This window comes from Strix uralensis, chromosome 12 (genome assembly GCF_047716275.1).
Source record: "Strix uralensis isolate ZFMK-TIS-50842 chromosome 12, bStrUra1, whole genome shotgun sequence".
NCBI classification, from domain to species: domain Eukaryota; kingdom Metazoa; phylum Chordata; class Aves; order Strigiformes; family Strigidae; genus Strix; species Strix uralensis.
The window spans coordinates 5,040,655-5,063,693 of NC_133983.1; the positions used below are offsets into that span (position 1 = coordinate 5,040,655).

At 38.0% G+C, this 23,039-nt stretch overlaps 1 protein-coding gene across 2 annotated transcripts in view; it reads left to right on the forward strand.

Moving 5' to 3' along the window:
• The window catches only part of ESRP2 (epithelial splicing regulatory protein 2), a 46,556-nt gene that overhangs the window by 1,441 nt on the left and 22,076 nt on the right, over positions 1-23,039 (forward strand). For both annotated transcript variants that reach the window (XM_074881917.1, XM_074881916.1), the window contains 5 exons: positions 283-411; positions 19,319-19,432; positions 21,304-21,418; positions 22,166-22,264; positions 22,384-22,438. In XM_074881917.1, coding sequence (XP_074738018.1) covers positions 283-411; positions 19,319-19,432; positions 21,304-21,418; positions 22,166-22,264; positions 22,384-22,438 — 512 coding nt within the window. The remainder of the gene's footprint in view (positions 1-282; positions 412-19,318; positions 19,433-21,303; positions 21,419-22,165; positions 22,265-22,383; positions 22,439-23,039) is intronic.

The following is a 23,039-nucleotide window of genomic DNA, read 5'->3' on the forward strand; positions in this document are numbered from 1 at the left end:
AATTCACAACTCCGCAAAAGTCGGTGCTAACTGCAAAAGGCGTCACATGAAAACCGGCTCCGATCCACGGAAGCAGAGAGCGTGGCTCTCCTGGGTGGGAGGGAGAGAAACCGAGGCGAAAGGTTTCGATTTGTGAAATCGACAAATGCTTTATCTCATTGCGATCGTTATCGGGAACGTGATACTGCACCTTTCTGATTTTTCTCCAGTCTGAATGCATTGTTAAAAAGGGCTAATTAGATTGCTCCTCACTTTTGCCCATAATTTCTTAAACGTTTTTAGGTAGGGACACTACACAAATCCCTGGTGAAAGCAGACAACTTGGACTTAAGTGACCAGTGTCGCGAAGTGAGTGGCTTAACACCAGAGGGATTGGGCAAAGCTGAACCACTGGACCGGGTTCTTCAACAGGTGAGGTGCTGCTCTTGGGAGCAGGGGCTATTCGGGGTGAAGCCTGGGGACAAGATTCCATTGATTTGATAAAAGACATTGACTTTAATTTTGCCTTTCACTTTGAAATGACTAGCAAGTTTTTGTGCTTATTTTAAAGCGAATCCAAAAGAGACCTGAACCAGTTGAAACAGGAACCCCATAATTTTGAAAGCGTTATCTATAATACCAGAGTATTTGAGCTGATGCTCTAGTCCCTGGAAGATCGGGCTTCTGATTATTTTGACGAGTCTACTTTCATTCCAAATTTCTCTTACTCAAGCCTTGAAAGAGTAGATCTATAAGAGCACTACTTAATTTAGCAGTGCTAATCAAACTTTCAAAATTCAGGTGGTATGTTTTAACCTACAGGTTCACTGTTATAATGTGTATTAAAAAACTTGACCTTTTCTCATGTGTTATTAAAGTTACTTGAAATCTTCAAAACTATACTTTCATAAAACATCAACTGTGCTTGTGTATCACTTTTCCAGATGAGCTTAATTAGTTTAGTGGATTATAGAGTGATTAGGTTTTTCCTACAATTTATGTATTTTACTCTTTGGCTCACTTAAATGTCACAATAAGATGGTAAATCTGTAAATTTGTATGATCCTTGTGGTTCAAGAGGCCCTAAGTTCCCTAAAAAATTTTAATGCAAGTAATGTATACATATGCAGTTCCTGAAAGTTTTCTTGCTTTCACTGCCTTTTCTATATATAAAATGTGCTTGAATGGAAAAATACAATAGTGCGTTTTTGAGTAACATATGAAACTGGCTTTCCACACCTTGTCTGAATCATTCGTAGGTGTGTTTCAGCAAGAAACTTGCTTAGGCAGTAGAACAGGTTCATGTTGCTGTAACTTCTGGTGACACAGATAACTTGGCAGGCTAGGTCCTAACCCTCTTTGATACTGAATGGTTAACACTTCTCTCTGGAGTATGTTTGAAAATAGAAATGTGTAACTTTTATGTCTTAAAATCTGTCAGCATTACTGCAGATGGCTTTTATTTTACTTGCACTAGTTTTGCTAGAGTCCAAGAGCAAGAGGTGATTTTTTTTTTTCCTATTTTTTTTTTTTTTTTTAAAGCTTCAGAATAACCCCTGAGAAAATGTGCAGCTGCAGGTTTGATCTTGTCCCAGATCTTGCACTAAAGACATCTGGAACAGCTTAGCCTAGTACACTCTGTTTACCTTTATAACAGACACACTTTAATTATACTCAATACTTTATGAGAGATTGTATCTTATTGCCGTAAATTGCACTGTAGGTGGGTCTGCTTTAGCAAATAAAAGGAAATACTACCTTAGTATGTAGGTGGGTAGAGACTCTTGAAAAACAACAAATTTTTTTCCTTTTTCATTGGCGTATTTATGCAACTAAATAATGATTTTGCTGTTAATTGTTGGATGCGAGTTGTGATGTGGCCAGTTCCGTCATAAGTTTTCTGGAACACACTTTACCTAAACTTGTCTCCCTTGCCCTCCATGTGTACTGACTCTGTGGGATTTGGGAGAGAATTAATTCATCCTCCCACTTGCAATGGTGGCAAAAAGCAAAATTCCATATTCTTTTATAATAGATCCTTTTCTATATTTTTGAAGATGAGTCCATTAAATATTTTGATTGCTTCATGTATTTTAAAGATGAGTCAGGTATTTGTCCACACATACAGATTCTTTTTTTTTCTTGGTGAAGTGTTTAGATTAGCAAAAGCACAGGTGGGTGAAGTGGTTATTTGAAAAGGAGGAGGAAAAGGAAGTAGATTTGTACCTTGATTTGAGATAATATTATAGAGTATATGAAATAAGATTTCCACACCCTGCTTGGATTGTGGTAGAAAATTTGATGATGCAGCTGAAAATTGCTCACTTTAGCACACATCTCAATCATGTAAATGAATGTTTCAGTGCCTGCTTCTGGCTTTTGCCTTGGGTTCCCAGTCTCTACAGGTAGAGGGAAGTGAGAATCACTAAGCACAAATCCATTGTAATTTTTATCTGTGCCTCAGAGGTCTCTCCCAACCTCAACCATTCTGTGATTCTGATTCTATGATTCGTAACTGGTAGTAAATCAGCTACTGTGGGACTGGAGTTTTTCCACTGACCACAGAAAGCCTCCTTCTGTTACTATTTAGTTCATTTTCCAGCAATGATACGGTCTACCAAAAACATGTCATCTGTGGTTAAGTCTTTACTCTGCTTGCAACAAGGCACTTCAACAAATGATGCATCATGTCAATTTTACTTCATATTCTTACAGCATTACATCTCACATAACTTACTACTTGGGTTTGTCTTAAGAAATATTCTGAAATAGGGTTCCCCACTGATATATTTTTGCTGTGTAATTCTACGAAGTTGAAATACTGAAGCACGGTGCCCCCAAATAACTGAGCTGTTCGCTGCAGTGTATGTTCTATACATTTTGCTGCAAGCTTTTAAATACTGTCCTTGTCCAGGGTAATAAGCATTTGATCCCACAGATGCTAGTGCATTTATGGGATCCAGCTATATCTTCTGATAGGTGTTGTGCCGTGTTTTGATAACTATGTTTTGGGTGGGGAGGGGAGATCCTGGTAATGTGCAAATATTAGGGAAATAGTTACTTGAAGTCATAAAATATGTGCCCTTTGGAAGCAGTCTGCTTGATGTATTTAGTTCAAAATGGTATTAATAACTTACCTCGGTTGTTGAACCAATAATGGTGAACTTATAGCTGCTGACTGAGATGTGTTGCTGTAGTTGCAGAATGCTATCAAGTAGAAAAATGTGAGGATTTTTTTTTTAACTAAGTAGGAGATCTCCTGTTCAAGTGTGTATTTGGAACTGTCTTGAGCCTGTGATGTAAGCCTCTAAACATGCATTACCTACACTACTTACTAAAGGGAATAGCATCCTACGTTTCTTCCTGCATTACTGGAACATTCTTGGTAGGTTTCATTGTTCAGATCCTCAAATCACAGGACTGGCTTATTTAGCATGTTATATTTTTCTAGATAACTGCTGGAGCTTTATGATTTCCCAGTTTCCAAGCTTTGAAGGGAGAAACTTATTTTCAGGTTGCTCTCTGAAACTTTGCAGGCATGGAAGCTTGCTTTTAAAGAGCAAAATGAAAATGAACTTTGCCTTTCTCTCAGCCCTATTACTCTGTCATCAAAAAGCTGACATCTTCATGTGCTTCTCTGATTCTAGCCATGGAGGTTCTAAGTTAAAGATCGAATACTAAGTTGAAAGTGTTGTGGATTTCTTAATCCTTCCCATACAGAAAACTTGGCTGAATCAGCATGACTTGCCTTAAGACATGTTACTTTCCTTTTGCAAGGCAATATTTGCATGTCTCCCTGACAAAGGGTAAGTCTAAGAAGAGCTAATAATTTTGGAGAGTTGTCTGCAGTATTTAGCTGTAATTACCATCTTACTTTGAATATATATAAAAAGAGGTTCTCGTGAGAGCTGGGTCTGCTTTTGGACCTATTGAAAGCATCCAAATTTCATCTATAGATTGACATTTATGAAAGATGGTCCTAGTCTTGCTGATCTTTCATCACATTGTACATTGAATCCAATACATCAGTGATAGATTTGATTCATATTCTTAAACATAGAAGGATGAAACTGGGCCTTTTCTCCCCCACTCTCCTAAACGATGCACACCTTGAAAATACTGAGGGGTTGCCACTTCATCAGGTGATAGCAAATTACCAGTTCACCAAATTATGTTTGGATGCCTATTGATCATCTAGCTGAGCTGCAGTTTATTTTCTCACATATCAACAAATTCAGCAAGAAACAAGCTGGTTAGATGAGCATTTGGAAACAAATGGGATGGGGGGGGAGAGGCAGAAGAACCAGTGAATTCCTCTAACCTGATAAACCGGTTACAACTTTTTTTCTTTTTTTTAAGAGAAACTTGTTCTGCAGCTTCTTCTTCACAAAGTGCTAGCAGAAAGTTTTCTTGGCTCACTTGCCAGCTGTCACACCTTCATTTTGGATAAATGATTTTTTTTGAATATTTTTTTTAAATACACCTCTGAACCTTCAGACTTCAGAAAAAAGCCTGAAAACGCAGGGTGTTTTTTCGAGGTTGGGTTGTTTGGGATTTTTTGAGTCTCATGGTTGGTCTTCCTACTTCAGATTAATTTGTGACTGCATCACCTCAATAAAACTCCTGACAGAGTCTGTATTTTAGAATATTTGCTGGGTCTGAGTTCTGAAGTTTTGGAGCAGGTGTTTGGCAAACCTTTGGCAAGTGCTACTGAGCAGGCTGTTCTCTCTACAACAAATATTTAGGGTGTAGTTTCACAAGATTTGGCTTCAGCAGTGTAGCCAGCTTCTTTCTTGCCCCTGCACTGTACTTTGCCATCTTTTTGTTGTGTCAGTAAAACTCTTTGTGAAGCTGTGCTGTAAACAGAATCACTGAAGTGAGCAGGTAGGGTGGGAACTTCTAAGCTGCTTTGCTGTCCAAGCTCACGTCCCATGAAACTACACCCTTTGGTTGTATTTTCATGATCCAACATGTTTGGTGGTGATACCAGCTTAAGGTATTTCTGCCCCTGCATTGTGTTCTCAAGATGCAGTTGATGAAAACTTTTTAGTGGCACCTTTTACTTAGGTAGGTGCTGCTACATGGACCTCCCTCACCTGCGTTCTGCCAATACAAAAGTTTTCAGGGCTGCATATTAAACTGGAGCGGGGCACTGTTCTGAGTTAAAACCAGTTCTGGTTTGAAGCAGTCCTGTCTGATGTACAGTGTGGCAGATTAGGTGGTGTCTCGGCTGCCCTCAGAAAAACTAAGGCATGGACAAGCAGTGCAGGTGAAAGGAGAGAAATGTTTTAAGACAGATTGGCCACCAAACAGTTTGTATTGTGAAACTGTGGCCTTGGTTTGGTGTCAGCAGTGAGTGATGAGGATTTCCTGACAGACACAAGGTGGCCTTCAGGTTGTCAGGGCAGGTAAGTGATAAACTCCTGCTTTTTCAGGAGGGCTGAGTGTACTATGTGCATGTAGGAGTTCTTACTATATATTAGTATCTAATAGCTCTCTATCTCTATTGGTAAACTTAGATGAGCGTTGGTTATGTTTGATACCTAATACTGGAATATTATCAGTGTTTATTGTGGGGTAGCTGCAGGCTGTTATTGCTTGGAATTTTTTTTATTTAGCAGTGAAAATGGATGGCTAACTCTTGTTTCAGAACCCTAGTTGTAATTCAATCACTGATGGTATAGCTAAACTACTTTTTCCCTTTACAAATCCTCTGTGCTACCCAGCTCCCATTACGTTATTATTGAAACACTCAAATCTGTTCTCTCAAAACCTGAGAAATTAGCAGAAACAGTTCCTCTGTTGTGTATATAATATATATACATATACATGAATATACATATGTAGATCATGTGAATGCATTTGTTATTGGCAGCATTTATGTTCTGTTAGGTTTCTCTGAAGGCTGTAATACTTTCATCTGAATTCCTCGAGTATTCTCTTAAACCTTGCTTTGTTCCTATATTTAGGTGCATTTCACTTCAGAATAAGCAGAGAATTAGATAAAGGAATTTGTCTAAAGCTGCATATTCTTTGCAAGCATAAAAATGTGGTAGTCTTGGCTAGCTGAGCTACCTTTTTCTCTTAAAATTAGAAGTGCCAATATTCATTAGGAGTGAATAATTTGGCCCAGTGGTTTGATGATGAGCCTAAGTAAACTTTTCATGACAGCAGATGCTGCTGCTTATTCTGGTGAAGTGAAATGGTAGTATTAAATCTCTTACCAAGTCTGGGTGGATTAACATATATAGAAAAATAAACTTTACTATGACCTGTTCGGAATGGCTTGAAACTCCTGTCTTCACACAGTGTGATGTTGTGTAGTGTTTGAAAATTGTGTCACTAGCACATTTGGATGTTCTTGCAGCTATAATAGTATATCTGAATACTTGAATTTCTCTTGATATTGTACTTGCAGCTTTTTTTAAAAGTCATTGGAAGACAGTAAAACACAGGGTAGAAGCCTTTTAATACAAAGATTGCCTGTTTACATGATCCTCAAAGACTTTGAACTTCTTTCCTCTTAACTTGTTCTAAGTAGCTACTGAAAAAGTCACTGGAAATGTGTTAATGAACTTTTTTCAGGGTTTTCAAAAGTGATTGAGGAATAACAAATGAGGAAAAAAGGACTTGTATTCTACCATTTTGACAATAAGTATACATGCAGTGCTTCTACTTAGAAAACTTCGTGTGGGTACTCTGGATTATCTGCAAACCTCCACTGTTTCCCCCTTCCTCTAATAGTGCTTTTCCTGGTTCTTGTCACAGCTTTTGAAAGGGTTGCACAGTTCTTGCATCTGCGTGTTGGTTTACTTGGAAATTTTTTTTGCTTTTTTTAAAAAAACACCCTTAAGTTATGCTGAAGGTCTTGGGGTAGCTAAGTGCTGCCAAACGAGGGCAACATCTCTGTCAACGTGTTGCAGCGCTTCTTTGCTGAACACTTAGGTTTAAGAGTGACGCATAGATGCTGGAATTGATATTGCTAGCAAAGCAGTGTTGTGGCCAAAACTAAAAATGCTGATTGGAGATTTATTTATTTATTTTTTATAGCAACATAATGTCAGCCCTGTTTTATAATTTTTGTGGTTAAAATTGGAACTTTTATGCCTCTTATTTAGAAACATAAACATAATTCCTCATCTTCCTCATGTTCACATCTCTCATCTCCTGTCTGCTCTGGAAAAGCTTTTTTTTTCTTCATAATAGTCGCTGCTTTGTGTAAAAACTGCAGAGATACCATGTTGTTGCTTTCCTCCATGATCATTTTGTTAGTTACAACCTTATTTCAATAAAGGAGGAAGATGTTGATCCTCTGAAGGCAACTTCATGTGTGTGTCCTGAGAAGGTACTGTATCAGAAGTCATGTTTGCTCTGTGAACTGTTTTTTAGTGCTCTGCTCTGATAAATGTGTTGAAGTTCTTTAAACTGTTCACAACTTACTCCAGTATACTTCTGTACAATAGCCTGTATTCTTGCTTTGTTTATAAACAGGTGCTTTACTCGTCCCTCCCTCATTAAATCCACGTGCTGTGAAGGTAGATGTGAGTTATAAGATAAATATTATGCAAAAGGTATTGGGAATTGAAATTTAAATGCTTGCCACTTGTGATGAGTGACAAAACCCTGCCACTTCTCCCAAACTTCCATTTTAAAAATATTTTTGTTTCTCTTTCCCCCTGCTACCTTTCTTTGTAGAGCTGTGGTGGGCAGAGAGGGACAAAAGCTATTGAGAAATCGATATTGTGTTAGCGCTAAAATATTGGAAAGAAACTTAAAATTAAGATACAGTTGTATTCTCATTCACAAAAACTTGGCTCCTGTGATGGTTTTGGACACACGTTAGCTTAAAAGAAAAGGTTCTATTACTAGAGCTCTAGGGCAGTCTCTGAATTGTGTTATCGTTCTTACTGAATTGAAATCAAAATTTAATTAGTGGTGTTTTCATTCTTTGGCTCTAATTCTAGAGAAATTTAAGCATGTTCTTTAACATTATAATGAATCGTGTAGTTGTTGGCAGTGTGTGAAACTAAACGTTTTTACAGAAATTATGGCAGAATTACTTTCCTGATAAGTAATTCTGTTGCAGTGAATTTCAGTAAGAGTAAAGTAGAGCTATAGTATGCAACTTGGAAAACAAAGTGCAAAAACCACTATGGAGGTTTTGCTTTGTAAGTGGATCTTACTGTAGCTGCATAGCTGAAAATTAATTTAGGAGTCCTTTGCAGCTGAAGAGAAACACATCAAACCTCTTGAATCGAATAACTATTGGATTGGAGGGGGATGCATGAGATGGAGAACAGGAAAATACATAGCAGTCACAAGAATATGGCTATGACAGAGTTTTGGGGTTTTCTTGATTGATTACTTGAGTGTATTAGCCAATGTTATTTCTTACAGTAGAATTAAACTGTTACAAGATGAACTTTTGCTTATTGTAAAGCATGTGAAATGATACCATGTAAATATGAGGTGCAGGAGAGGAAACCTGCTGCGCTTGTGGCATGCTTAAAGAAACAAAAGAAAATATAAATCAACCCCCTCTTCCTATAAACCTCAGACTGAGAACTGATCACAAGATGCTCTGTGAATTGCTTCATATTCCAGACAACTCAGATCAAGTCTTTTCAGTCATAATGAGCTCACTTTGGAAACAAGAAGCTACCTGAAAGAGAGGATGTAGTTCTTTAAGAGGAGGCAACATCTAAATAATGTTGCTGTTATAATGTCACCATTGATGTCCTTGTTCTGTATTGGGCAGGTCTGAACCCCTTGGAAGGCCAAGTATAAATTCTGATCTTACTCAGTTGTGAACTGCTAAAAAGTTAGAGATAATTTCTTACTCTCATTTTTCATTTTATCACAATTCCTGTTGTGTGAGTCTACTTCCCTGATCTGTGACTTTAAAATTTAAGAGATTAAAGGCAAGCTGATTTAAGCATCTCCTTCAACTTCTGCTTTATATTTTTGTGAAAGCATGTTGAACAAGAAAGGGAAAACTCCTCATTTCTGAAGTGGAGTAGAACCAGTTTATAAAAGTTTGACTTTTTTGTCGATATTTGTAAGGGTTTTAGCAAGAATCACTTGGATTCTTATATAAGGAAAGATACTTCATGGATCTCAAGGCTGTTATTCAGGAAAGTCCATGCCTATGATATTCTTACAGTGTAAGTTTAGAGATGAGGCAGGAGTAGGGGAGAATCTTGAAGGAAACTGAATTGTGGATAATAGGTATGTCTTCTTTCTTTTTATGTCTCCTTTTTACTTTCCCCAGATATTACTACAAAAACAACCTGAAAAACAACCAAATAGAAAAAAATGCTTTAATTTTTGCAGGTATTGGCTATTCTCCTACAACTAGTTAAGCCTGCACTACAAACAATGAGGTAGTGTTGAGTAAATAGAGCAGTACCATGCATTACAGTCAATAGAGCCAGTGCTAAAGATCACATTGCTAATGAAAGTTTGCCCTTGAAACAGAGGTAAGTGGGAGTGGGGGAGGTATAGAACACTGAGAGAGAGCTTGTGCTTAAATCAAGACTTTAGGAAATATTGCAGTCACGGCATTAATTAAAACCTAGAGTTTGGAAAGTATGTTCAACCTTGTCTTTCAGGCTGTAATGACTTGCTCTGTGAGTTGAGCTGATAGCAAGCAGCCTGTGAGGAGTGTGAGGCACCATTGTAATCCTGTTTGAAATGTAGGTAAAAGGTTGACAGAGTATGGATTTTTTTGCCTTACTGAGATTCAGAGTTTCCTTTTGCTTAAAGACAGACTCATGAATAATCTATGCTAACAAATGCTAAGATGTTCTGTAAGATATGAATCTTTTTTGCGTTATTTTGTTTGTTTCTGATAGCTCTTTCATACCTTCAATGCCTCTTTCATACAGGTTAATTTAAAGGTGAAAACTTACTTTATCTCAGTGTTTCCTTATTTAGCAGTTTCCTGACACATAATATAGTAGTAAGTCCAGAAACTGAAATTCTTGTGTTGCTGGACTGGGGTGCTTTATCTTACACAAGGCTAACTTCAAGTAGCTTATTTGTGGAGTACTCTGCATATTTCAACACTCTCTTATGAAAACAGATAGTGCTTTTGAAGATAAAAGCTGTGACCTGATTGCTGTGACATTTAGATGGCCTGAACCATGGTCTTGCCTTTTATGCTTAATGCATTACCTGAATTAGATGCTGTAGATACCATAGCTGGAAAGCATGCAAATAATCTGGTGTTGCAAACTTCCATCTAAGAAATAATTAATCAAAAATGGTCATAAAATGCTCAAGTGGCATGGCTTGGACACATCTTTGTCTTGGCAGAAGGTTAGGTTTTTGTGTTCTTTCCTAGGAAGAATTACAGCTTTTAGTTAGCTATTGTTTACTTTGTCACACAAAGACCCAGGCCCAATTAAAATGAGCCAAAGAAAGAAATTATGTGGAAGTTTCACCCTTAGGGCAGTTTATCACAGTCCTGAGTCACAATGGTCTGTTTTCTGTGCTTTACAAACTGTCACTGGACAAACAAAGCATGACAACTGTTGCTCCCTTTCTGTATTTCATATTCTACCTGTTGCTGAACCATGCTAAACAAACCTATTTTTGTGCAGGAAATTAGCTGTAGGCTACCCTCACCTAAGCTTAAAGTTTCCAGTCCTCCTATGTAATTCTGAAAGTGTATGATGAATTTTAAAGTACTTGTCTATGTTCTGGTGAATGGAAGGATGTGACAAACTTGAAGAATATATTCCGATTTTCTCCCTTGAACTCTTGCAGTCATTATAAGAGGTATATGTAAGCTGTGGGCCTTCCTGACTTGAGGACCCATGGTGGCCTGTGTGATGACAATGAGGAGGATGACAACAGGGTGATATTACTTCCTGGAACTTCAGCTTCCCAACAAAGGAAAAGATAAAAGTGGATATCTTAACTTTTAAAATATAAATCTGTAATCTTTAACTATTCTTTTGAGGATTTGTGATGTTTGGAATTTTATGGCAGAACCCCAAGCATAGGATAGTTGAGACCTTAACTTTGTAACCTTTGTTAGCTCATGCCATGGGACAATTAATTTCTTTCTATGAGAAAGGCAACAATATGAGTTTATGTCTATACAGACACCCAGTGTAGATGACTGTTTTGGAACAGCAGCAGAAGCAGCAGTATGCGTGGTACCTGGTTTGCTGTTGTTGGACCTCTCTTCAGGAAAGAATACAAAATGTCAGTGAAGTTAGTAGGTAATAAGAAGCAACATAATATACTTGAGGAGAAGACAGTCTGCAGTGCTTCAAGCTCAGTGCCACATCCTGCATCTTCTTGAGACGGAGGAGAGCAAACCTGCTCTTACACTTGCAAATTCCAAAGTTGGATGGAAACTCTTGACTGGTTTTGGATAATATGTACATATCTCTCTCAAGTCCATTTATGGTGGCCATTGTGACTGATCACTCAGTTATTTAATACAGTTTATAGTACCTCAGGAGGCATAAGGTGATATGTAACTTGACTGGTCATATTGAGCACAGTTTTATTGTCTGTGGCATGCTGGAAATGAAAACCATGCTTTTGTCCAGGCTAGTCTTCAGTCACTAAATAATCTCAGGCATTAGTGTTCAGTAGAGCAAAAAATTGCTTTCCTCTTGATAGGAGAAATCAGACTGGCAATATTGTTTTTGAACATTTCTAGTGAGTGGACCTGGGCTGCCTCTGTCATCTTCTGCAAGTTTCCCCTGCAAAGAAATAAAACCAAGGGGCAATTTATTTTTCATGTTTGTGTCTGAATACTATCTAAATACAGTCATTTTTCCTATTTTGCTAGAAGGGGAAAAAAAGTTAGCTGCAGCTTGTGGCTGCACTGTGGCTTAGACTTCTTTTTTTTTTTCCATGAAGCAATTTCAGTACTAGGCCACCATGTATCCATTATCAACCATGTGGAGTAGCAGTTAACAGATGAACAAAGGCAAGGGCTTATTATAGAATTCTCTGTTTAAAAAGTTACCTGAAACAATAAAGGGTTATCATACTTGTAAATACTGCTGAAATGCAGTTTGTGCACCTCCCAGTAGTATTGACATGCTTTAAATTCCTCCATTGCATGGATAAGGCTGACATTATCACCAGAGTTTGAAGAGTGAAGGAGCAGAAAACTGCTCATGGAGAGTCTTGTAAATAAATGTGAAACCCTCATGGGTGTAGGGTCTGAGGCACAAAGTCCAAGTGAAAATATTTCCCAAAGTTGGCATGTCATGGTGTGTTGTGTGTGTTTTAGCTTTGTATACCAAGCCCATGGCTTGTTACTCTTGAGACTTCTCATGCTGTATTAGAGCCTTTAAGTCTTATGGGAGACTTCAGGGATGCTGGATGTTTGTTTTTCAGTGGTGCTCCAATCTTGCTTATGTTTTGGTTGCAGAGAAGTTCTGTTAATCAAATTTGGCTGCATCTCACCTCTTGATTTCCTTCACTTCCCCCCCCACCCCAGACAACCCGTCCTTCCCCAAACATGCACACACCCCCACACGTATACACTAGGGTGGCATCAATGATCATTAGTGTAGCTGCAGAGTAGGCAAAACAGAGTTCAAAGAGATCAGAGAATCACACAATAGCTGAGGTTGGAAGAGACCTATAGGTCTTGTCTAGTCCAACCCCTGAAAGCAGGGTCAGCTAGAGTAGGCTGCCAAGGACCATGTCCAGTTGAATCTTGAATATCTCCAAGGATGGAGATGCTGCAGCTTCTCTGCACAGCCTGTTTCACTGTTCAACCACTGGAGATCTTCCTTCAGGAACCACACCTGCAGCTATATAATTGGTTTTGGGTGTTCTCTGGCAATACATTGTAGAGGACTTTCTGTAAAATCAGGCTTTGAGACAAGAACTGCGATATCTTTGCCTGTTAGAGCAGAACTTGGAGTAGAGAATCTTCAGAGACGCGTTTTTGGAGATGCTTTTCTTACCTCAAAGAAGACACGTCATAGTTATATGCTCTATGCTACAAGCAAAGAATGACCCACACCAAAGGCCTAAAAGACAGTCTAAAGCTCTAATATAGCAAATTACAGTAATATCTAATGAGTAATTATGATTTTTTTTTTTAACACAAGACTGGATATCATACATGGTTATAAGCATTATGGCTTTAGTCAAAGCACATGTGATGCTCATTGCAAAGTGGTATATATGATGTTAATATGTGAAGTACATGATCTCATTGCTAGGAGAGCTGCAATTAGAAAAGTTTAACATCTCTTTCAATTGACAGTTCACGTATGGCGAAGTGTGAGTATGCATGAGAGTGAACTCTGGTATTACTGGACTGAAAAAGAAGTGCTTTATGTGGTTGCTGCTTAGGTTGTTTCTGCAACATAAAACACTGCTATATATGTGACAGTCTGTATAGATCTAACATTATTATTCATTTGTTTTGGTAAATTCTATTTGATAATCTGCCAGACTACAAGCTGTAGTTCTCAAACTTCATTATACTAATAAAATGTAACAAATTTCAGGACTTAAAATGTTGAGAAATATAGTGAATTGAAATTTCAAAATAATTTTGTAAATTTAGAAAGTGAATTGTTAGACATTCATCATATCAGCTGAACTTTCATGTCTGAGATTTTTAATATTATAATTTGTTGTCACTAGACATAATTCTACACATAAACATATGCATGTGTACACAGAGATACATATATCTGTATATTAGAGCTGCCTGCCTGTAATGGTTTCTGTGCTGCCCTCCAGCTTTTTTCGAACAGTTCATTACTGGAGGAAGTCTCTTATGTAGGTAAAATAATTTGCAAAAGAGATCTAAAACAGATCTCTAGCTTCTGCTTCACATGGAAATGCATGCTGGTCAGAGTGGAAATTTCTTGATTTCTTAAAATGAATATGGAAAAACCCATGTAGCTAATTTTTGAGGTTTGAGCAAAAGAGGTTTAAGCAGTTCACATTTATGTGCCTCAGATAAAACTTTTCTCATCTGAAACAGTGTGTTTTATGGATCTGTGGAGTATATTTTCACTTTCTCTAGGACAGTTACATATTAGTAATATGAGCTCTTTAAACTCGAGGGAATATATTGGAATATATGAGCCTAGGTGAACTGAAATAACTTTTCTTCTTAATGACCAATAATGACCAAAACATGTGACTCCTGAATAAATGTTGTTTTGTTTTGTTTTCTTGAACTCTAAGCCTGTTCAAATTCTTTTGACAGGCTTTATCCCAGATCAAATATCATCCGTCTGTCTTGTGTCTTAATTTTTGACTGGACCAGGTACGATTTGTCCTCTCATATCAGTCTAAAGATGGCATAGAACTCAAAATGAGCACTTTTTGTTATGCTAATTTGGCAGAAACTTGATCATGTATTTATGTGTAATCACCGAATTGTTATCTCTGGGCAATTTAGGAACATGCCTGTCAATACCACTGATTTGAAACCAGATCTGAACACCGTGAGGACCATCCTTTGTCCAAAGACTATTGATAAACCTAATAACTCATCTTTCTACTTGGGAATAGATGCATGTCTTGTTTAAGTGTGAACTACAAACTCAACTGCTTTCTGGATTTTTATGTTCTACTTTAGCATAACATTCCAGACCTGGCTAAATTGCAAGGGTGCCTTTTAATTCTGAAGCTTTGTGGATAGTTTTGTGTCTCGTCTGGTGCTGTTAACTGTGGTGGGTCAGTAGGGCTAAAAGACACCAAAGAGAGAAACTTTGGGCATTGCTAAAGGAAAGGATCCCAGTTTGAAGACACACTAGGAGTTGCTGGAGGTCTGATTAGTAAGAAGCAGCCAAATTTTCTGTTATTTCTCAGAGGTGAATGAAAGACAGAATCCCGCAGAGCATCTTGGTGTTTTAGAAATGGTTCAGTGGACAGTATGGATGCATTCTGCAACTGAATTATCTCAGTATTTCATTACCATGCCAGGCACAGATACAGCGCAGATGCAGTGGCCTTTCTCAAGGATGAGAGCTATTTTTAGTTAGGGAAATGGGAATATCCAAATAGCCAAAGGTTTATTTTAGTGCATCATGCATCATAACTATAGAAAGAGCTTAATGAGGAATCTTCTTGTTTCTCTAAGATCCACAGCTTTGTTCAGTTAGTTAAGGCAACACGAAGGGGGCTGTGTCATTTCAGCCTCTTGGGATTCATTTGCAGCAAACACAGCGGCTTGTGCTGGCTTTCATCCAGCTTTGCTGCTGGCGAAACATGTCTCTTCGTTCTCTTTGTACTCTCGGCTACATGACCAAAATCCTGTTTAGCCAGTTTTTCAAACTGGTGCTCAAACTCTGTCCTTCCCTCTCACCACCTTTTCTGTAAGAACTGTTTTAGGTTTCATGGAGGTAAATGTACGGAGCAGCTTGTTTGATTCTTCCTCTTTTTCTTCAGTTTTTTACCTCAGTATTGAATTACTGAACATATTCCTTTAAATATGGAACGATTCATCAAAGCTCTACTAAAGAGACTGATCTGGTGGAATAAGCAATAAAGGGTGGAGGGTGATGCCAATACACTGTGGTTCTTGCAGTCAAAATGAGGGCTGGTTGCAAGATGCAAACAGTGGTAATTAACTCTGTATAACTCTGTTGCTATGAAATGAGTAGATTAACAGGGGAGACACAGGGTGTGTGAGCTTGGTGGAGGAAGTCTTAAGGTGGGGCAGCTTTGCATGCTGAAGCGGGGGGAGTGCTATGGAGGGCAGCGTGAAGATGAATGACAGGAGGTAAATAGCTGAGATGGTTTTTATTAGTGGAGTGAAGGAGATGTGGATGGAATTTACAAAATGACAGAGTTGTGGACAGGTTGTTCGACATCTGAGACAAAAAAAAAAAAGTGATGTAAATCTGGCACTGGTCTTAACTTGTCCTTAGCTTGCTACATTTAGGTGGTTCGAGGTGGTTTTTTGAAATGCTGCCTGAAATTCATAGTGCGAAAAAGGAGGCTGAAGATGGCTTTTCCACAGGAATGCTGAATTGCTTACCTTATATTTCAGTGTGGCTTTATAAACACATCTGCACTGGTTGCTTTAACTCATTTTGGTACATGTGGTAGGCTGTATCTATTGCTGTATCTAAAGACTTTTAAGGGTCCAGCGTAATCTATAGTAATGAGAGCTGGTCCACAGCTTACCACATACTTAACCTTTCCAGAATTTGGATACATCTCATGTAGATGAAAGAAGCCAATTCAGGCTAATCTCAAATATCTGTTGTTCCTCTGTGGCAGGGTTATGCTTGCTGTTTTGCCTCATGCTCTTCTCCTAGGTGAATCTTCCCATTCATGCTCTGCTATCCCATTCCTCTCCTCAGTTAACCTATGCGATAGCTGAGCTGTTTTGGATAGGAAGGATTGCTTATGTCTCCTGACTATTCTTCCCACACTCCTTTTGCCCTCTTCTGGAGAAGTACACCCCAAAGTTTGAAAAAAGCTGGTTTTAAAATAGAAGTTTCTAAATAAGCACTCAGCAAGGCCTGCCAACCTTGTGGCATTTTATCTAAGGCACTTTAAGTTGCTAGCCTCTAGTAAGAAAAGTAGAATTGTTTTGACATATCGATTGTCCCATTGGAAAGGAGTTTGAAACGTTGAATGTTATCACTGACATTTAATAAATATGCAGTGCAAATACTTGGGCTTAGTTAAAAATAAAAACTAAATAAATGCAGCCTCTCATGCCACCTTTAAACCTCAGTACACTTGGAGTATTGGGCTTATTGGTGTCCTTATGCAATATTTCACTCTTCTTGATGTCTTCTCACCAGGGGCCTCTGAAAACAGCTTTGTTGTGTATGTGTCTTTTCAGCTGTACATTGTGTGGGAAACACCATCTGAAAAAAATGTGAATATTTCAGTGCAACTGTCTTGATTTTTACCAACTTGACTTACACCATTTGGCCTGAGCATTTCCTCTCTTGCCCAAACATTTTTCTCCTTTTGTTTTCTAACTTGGTGAAGACTTCTTGAACTACAGTTCTTATGTTCTATTTGTAAAGCAGGAGGCTGCGTACATTTGCTGCTTCCCTCAAATCGTGTGTGTTGGATTTCTTCTTCTATCTGATCAAAATAGCTCCCTAATTGCACTCTTTATATGGGTTCTTGTGCATCTTCAGAAGCACAGGGTACAAAGGTGAAGGTTTGGGGAGTGTTTTATTATCAGTAAGAGTCTGCTTCCTTTTGGCAAGAATCCCTGTACACCTTCTGGAGGCTAGTTCCTATCACCATTTCCAATCCCTTTTTACACATATTCGCTCTTTACTCTGCCCAGAAGGTAAAACAGAAAGCAATAAGGCACTACATTTAGTAAGAAGGCAATTCTCATGTCTGTTATTGTGGTGAGAATATTTGTTGTTGCTCTGTGACTGTGGCAGTCCCTAGAACTGCATTTCTGAAGTGGTTCCTTTTGAGTCCTCTGGAATTTTCTTCTTTTTCTGGTGTTTACACATCAGCTGAGGTATTTTGAGCACTCTCAGATCTCAATTTTCTGACTTTAAATCATCCTTAAACAATGCCTTGCTTTATAGCCTCAGGTTCTTCAAGACTTCAGCTTGTGGTAGGAACACAACCTGAACTAGCAATCAGAAGGAAACTGGCTTTCTAAATCTGCAAGAGTTTGGGTTGGTTGTTTGATTTATTTTTTTATTTTATTTTATTTTTGGAGGGTGGTGGTGTGGTGTGGGGGGAGGGGTGGTGTGTTTGTTGGTTTTGTGTGTTTTGGTAGTGTGCAAAGAATTGCATTTTAAAGGGTTTTTTGAAGGGGATATTTCACACTTAAAGTTTCAAATATCTTCTGTTTGATATTAAATAACTTCATTTTATAGATATATTTATATCTGTGTATATATCTGCAAATTAAGCAATTTACACAAGATGCTGATGTAACTGCCTGCCCGTCAGTTCTCTGTCTTGATATGTAGTAGCCGCTACTACAGCATTTCTGAACTCAAATTGGTAGTGGAACACTGGTTAGCTGTCCGAGCCTAGAAAAGGGCCAGAATCGGATTTGAGCAGTTACTTTGAAATAAAGCCTGGTAATCATGTCTGCTCCTAAATCATGTTCAAGACATGATTTCTCCCTTGTGGAGCATTACCTTTGGGACGCAGATCCTGCAACATTTGTTCACACAGTGAATACTGTGTAGCTGTGGGAGCAGATCATTAGGACATCATCTTTCCTGAGCAGAGACTGTGACTAATGTAAAGTGTCACATGTGTTGATGATAAAACAAAGCAACCCTCCTTTCCCCCCATAGACAGGTTAAAAGCCAGCATAAAGATACTGTCTGAGTTTCAAGTCAGCTTGTAATTTGCTTTTGGGGGTTGGTTGTTTTGGGTTTGTAAGGTATTGCTGAGAGCAGTGGGTGGCTACTCCATCACGATGGTAATTATTGCTTTGTTTATGAGGTGATGCTTTCCTGGGAGGGAGTAGCATCAAGAGGGAAGCTCAGAATAATTATATTTGTCCCCTTGAAAGGTAGCTAACAAGCTACTATTTACTGATTTGATACAGGTAGGTACTATAATACATTAGTTGATTATTATGAGCCAGGAATTTAACACTGGTATGGAGTAATAAAAGGCTAGAAAGTGTTGTATAAGGATGGAAAATAACATTGAACAAGACAAAGACAAATAGAGCTCTTTCCTCTTGAGAATTAACCTATTGGGGGTTATCCATCCTACAGGTAAGGAATAATTTTGTTTTATCTAGTGTTTGTAACACTGTATCTCTACCAAGAACTTCCATTGGCTTGAATCCAATTTGATTATAATTTCACTTCTGTAAGTATTAGACCACAGTTTGTTTGGTTTTTCTTAGTGTATAACTTTCGACACATTAGTAAATCCTAATGGGTAGCTTTCTTCTTTTTGAGGTTCAAAAAAAAAAAATCATTAAGGACATAACCGAAGTCAAAGTTGCCATAGGTGAAGAAAGGCTATTGCAAAATCAGTGTTGTGATTGATTTTGAAAGTTGTTTTTTTTTTCCCCCCAAATATTTCATAGCTTTTATTATAGTTACTTCAGATTTTGAACATTACCATTATAATACCATGACTTTTCATATAAACTCATAATTCTGCCATATTATCCTAATTGTTCTTTTTACCATACTGCTGTGTTCTTATTTTCTATTCTGCAAATGCATATAGTTTATTTGCCTGTCTTTATCAGGAGCCCACGTCTGTTCTCCATCATGTTTTTTCAAAAGCTATTATAAGTGCTGAGTTATTTTATCTTCTTAAAAGAAAAAAAAAGTGTTGTAATAATAAGTGCTCATTTTATGGAATTATCTGTATCAGTCAGTACAATGAAATTTTTAACTTTATTTTTCAGTTTAGTCAGCTGGTATCCAGTGATTTGAAAGTACTTGGACGGAGCTCTTACACACTCTGCAGTGATGGCCAGTTACTCATTCGACAAGTCCTCCACCCAGAAACATCTAAGAAGGTATGAGATCAGATCTGATGCAGAAGGGCAGTACTGTATTTTAAGGACATCAAAGAAAATAGCTTATGTGAGTTTGAGATGAGCAACACAATTGGGAACTAGCCTTGGGAACTATAGTGTTCCAAGAATATTTAAGATAATGCCCTCCCTGTCTCAGCCCTGAGTAGCAGAGAAGTAGTTCTTGGTGCTTGATCTTGGAAGTCAGCTACAGTATTTGAGGATACCCAGATGAGCATAATGAAGAGTAAAATGAGGAAAGACAGGCTAGAGATAGCAACAATACAAATACTTTGAATTCTGTGTCTCAGGAAGTGGAAGCAAAGGTGCAGGTCTAACCTCAGCAGAAGTGATGGAGAACTGTTGCTTTGTTTAGGCTTGAGTTAAACCACAGGTTCTGTGCGGAGCCACGGGTTTCTACCAAGATCTGAAATTGGTAGGAGCCATGTGTCAGTGTCCTGTAGAGAGTAAACACACAGGCAGTGACTTGCTCTGGAGACTGGCAGTGGTTCCCCATCAGCATTAATTCAGCGGAAAGTAGTGCTGCAGCTTATTTGCTACTCCCACACGAAGCAGCAGTTCCACTCCAAGTTCCTGCAAGGGCTTAGAGCAGGCTGTCTTGCGAAGGGAGAAGAATCTTGCCTTTGTGCAGGGTGGTGGTTCTTGCGTTAGCCTGCTTGGCAGGGTCTGCAGGGACCCTGCGGGAATGGGAGCTGCTGACATGGAAGGAGTTGACTGATCAGTTGTATTTTTTTTCTCTATATAAGGGTATTGGCTCGTGCTGAGTTTCTACAAATATTCATTTGGCATTTGTGTTATATTAAAACATAACGCCGTGGCTTTTTATGAAACGCGCATGTTTATGTAGGAATGAAGCAAGTAAGGAAACAGGAATGATATTTAGCATTCAAATGTGATAGTACTTTTTTTTGGTGGGTAGTTCTTTGTATTCCTTCTTGAAACAAATGGACTAAACCAAAACAAACACGTTGTGGAAGAAATAATTGTCCATACCAGATCAAGGAATGGATCTGATCAAGTGTTAAGTCTCTTAATACTGCAATTTTTAATCTTTTTTTTCTCCTTCAATCTTTTTAATTTGTAAAAGTTTATTTCTCCTTGCACATTAAATATTAGTAAGCCTCAGACCTTAGCTCTTGCTATTCTTACCGTTCTAAGAAGCATTACCTTGTGACTCTTCTTAATTCTTTATTTACAAAAGTGGGCACTGTTTGGCTAGACCAAAGTGAAACTTTTATATAGTAAGACAGTTGGAGAGTATGAGAGAGAAAGTAATGAATTAGACCAGAATTATTTGTTTTACTTCTTGAAAAAAAAAAAAACTTAATATCTGAATGAAGGACTGCTTAAACATTTGTTTAATAATGTTATATAATTAAAGTTCTCATCCACTGCACAACAGTAATGAACAGATGTCTTTAAGTTGCTTGAAGATATTTTGTACACTATAACAATATTTATTTAAACTTTATTATCATGTTTTGGTACAATACTGCTTTTCAGTGTAGCCACAAAAACGAAAATATAGTATCCTAATTGGGAGTATTTATAAAACAGCAAAACCTAGATTTTTTTTTTTTTTTTTCATTTTATTTTCTTCCCCAGCAGTCTTCTGTAGCTGTTTTGCACAGGTCTGCCTCTCAGAAGCTATTTGGGTTTGCTCATCTAGAGGTCTAATCCTGTAAGGCTATGGAATTTGAACTGTGTTACAAAGGAACTAAACTGGTCTATCATAGACAAGCTGATGACATGCAACTATGTGATTTTTGAGACTGCCTCATTCAGTCCAAAAATATTAATCAGAATTTAAAGGAATGGTGTTGTACAAAACAAACTTTTTGCTTTCCTTGTAGAACTTCCTGCTGTCAGACTGCTTCTATTCCTTTTATGATCTGCGCAAAGAATTTCACACTTGCTACCCTAGTTCAGCCGCCGTGAAAGATCAGACTATCAAGACCATGGCAGAATGTATCCTTTTGCTGCAGCTTTTATACCAGAATCAATCATGCTTCCTTAGGTTGTATTTCTGTGATCATTACAGGTTTTAGTCTTCTAAGACTAAGATGTGGTTTTAAAAACTTACAGGTAAAATAGAAGGAATGTTTGCCTAAGTGTGTGTTGGGGGTAGTGGCACTGCTTGTAATTTTTTTTTTTTTTTTCAATGAGTCTTAACACTGAGTTGTAAACCACATTTAGTAAATCCACTAAAGAAAATAATCACTTGCATTGATACTTGATCTTAAAGGAAAGGCTTAGCTATCAGTGGGCCTTTTCAGCATCAGCTGGCCTGGAAGCTTCTACTGTTTGCAGATAGTAATAGTTCTCTTGTATGATCCTGACTGAACTGAGTTTAAAACAAAAAAATAAAACCCAAAAAACCCAACACCCTACATCTAAGTTTTAGGAGGATTGTTGTGGCCCGGCTGAATGTGGTTAAAGTTCAGTTATGTTTGAAGCGATAGGAACTTATTCAGCTTTTTTTTTTTTAAAACTGTTAACACTGAAATGATGTAAGCTATCAATAGTTTTCAGACTGTTGACCGTTAAAGTGAATATTAACCAGTTTATGAGCAGAGTAACAAATGTCTAATGGTCATGTGTCCCCGCTAAGACCAGTAAATTTGATTACTAGTTTGGTGTTAATATCAGGAAAGCCCTATGACTTGATTACAAATGATTGTGTGAGTCTGTTATTTTCTATAATCACCTGTTTAGATCTAGGTTTAGGGACAGATGAAACAGAAGAGGACTTTGGTGTGTGGCAGGTGAAAACCATGGTGGCTATCATTTTCAGCATGCTCTCTGAAAGTTGTAGTAAGTGAACTATTAATACAGAATGCTGAAAACTATCTTTTCTGTAAGAATTGGCAGTGGTACTGTCATTCTTAAGTAATCTCTGACCCTGGTTATATTTAAACTTCCTGTTGTTGCAGATCACGTATTTACTGAGCCTGAAACTGTGAAATACAAGTACGAAACCGGTCCTTGGTAAGTGCTCTTGTCAGGGTAGTTTACAACCGAAGATGTGTCTTGTCTGCAGCAAGGAAAGCTTGTGAATATTTCCCTGTGGTGACTGTGAAAGTAGGTTGTGTCCTGAGAACAGGAACAACGTATTCAGTAGTCTAGTGTTGCAGACTATAGCTCATATGTCGAATGCTGTACTTTAGTCTGTCTCTTTAAAGTCACTGCAAGTTAAACGCTCTTTGTTCTCTAGCTTCTGTTTTGCATGGCAGTGAGGCTGACTTATCTTACCCAGTGGTGAAGAAATATTTGTGAACTTTCCCTAAGTCAACAGGGGTAATGGCAAGTGCACCCTATATGCAGCTGAACTACATGATGCTTCTGAAGATTGGCCTAATATGCTGTATTGCGTATTGGGTTTAGGGAGAGAAGAAGCAGAATTGTTCTTTGTTTTCAAATACATTGCAGTAACTGGAGAATGAAACATCCTAAGCATAAGTAATATGGATTCATATTTATGACTGTCTTGTAATGATCTATGTTGGATTGTTAAATCTTTCAGATAAAATTAATCCAGATCCTTATTACTTCACTTTGAGACTGTCTTCCTAATTTTTTTAAGGAACTG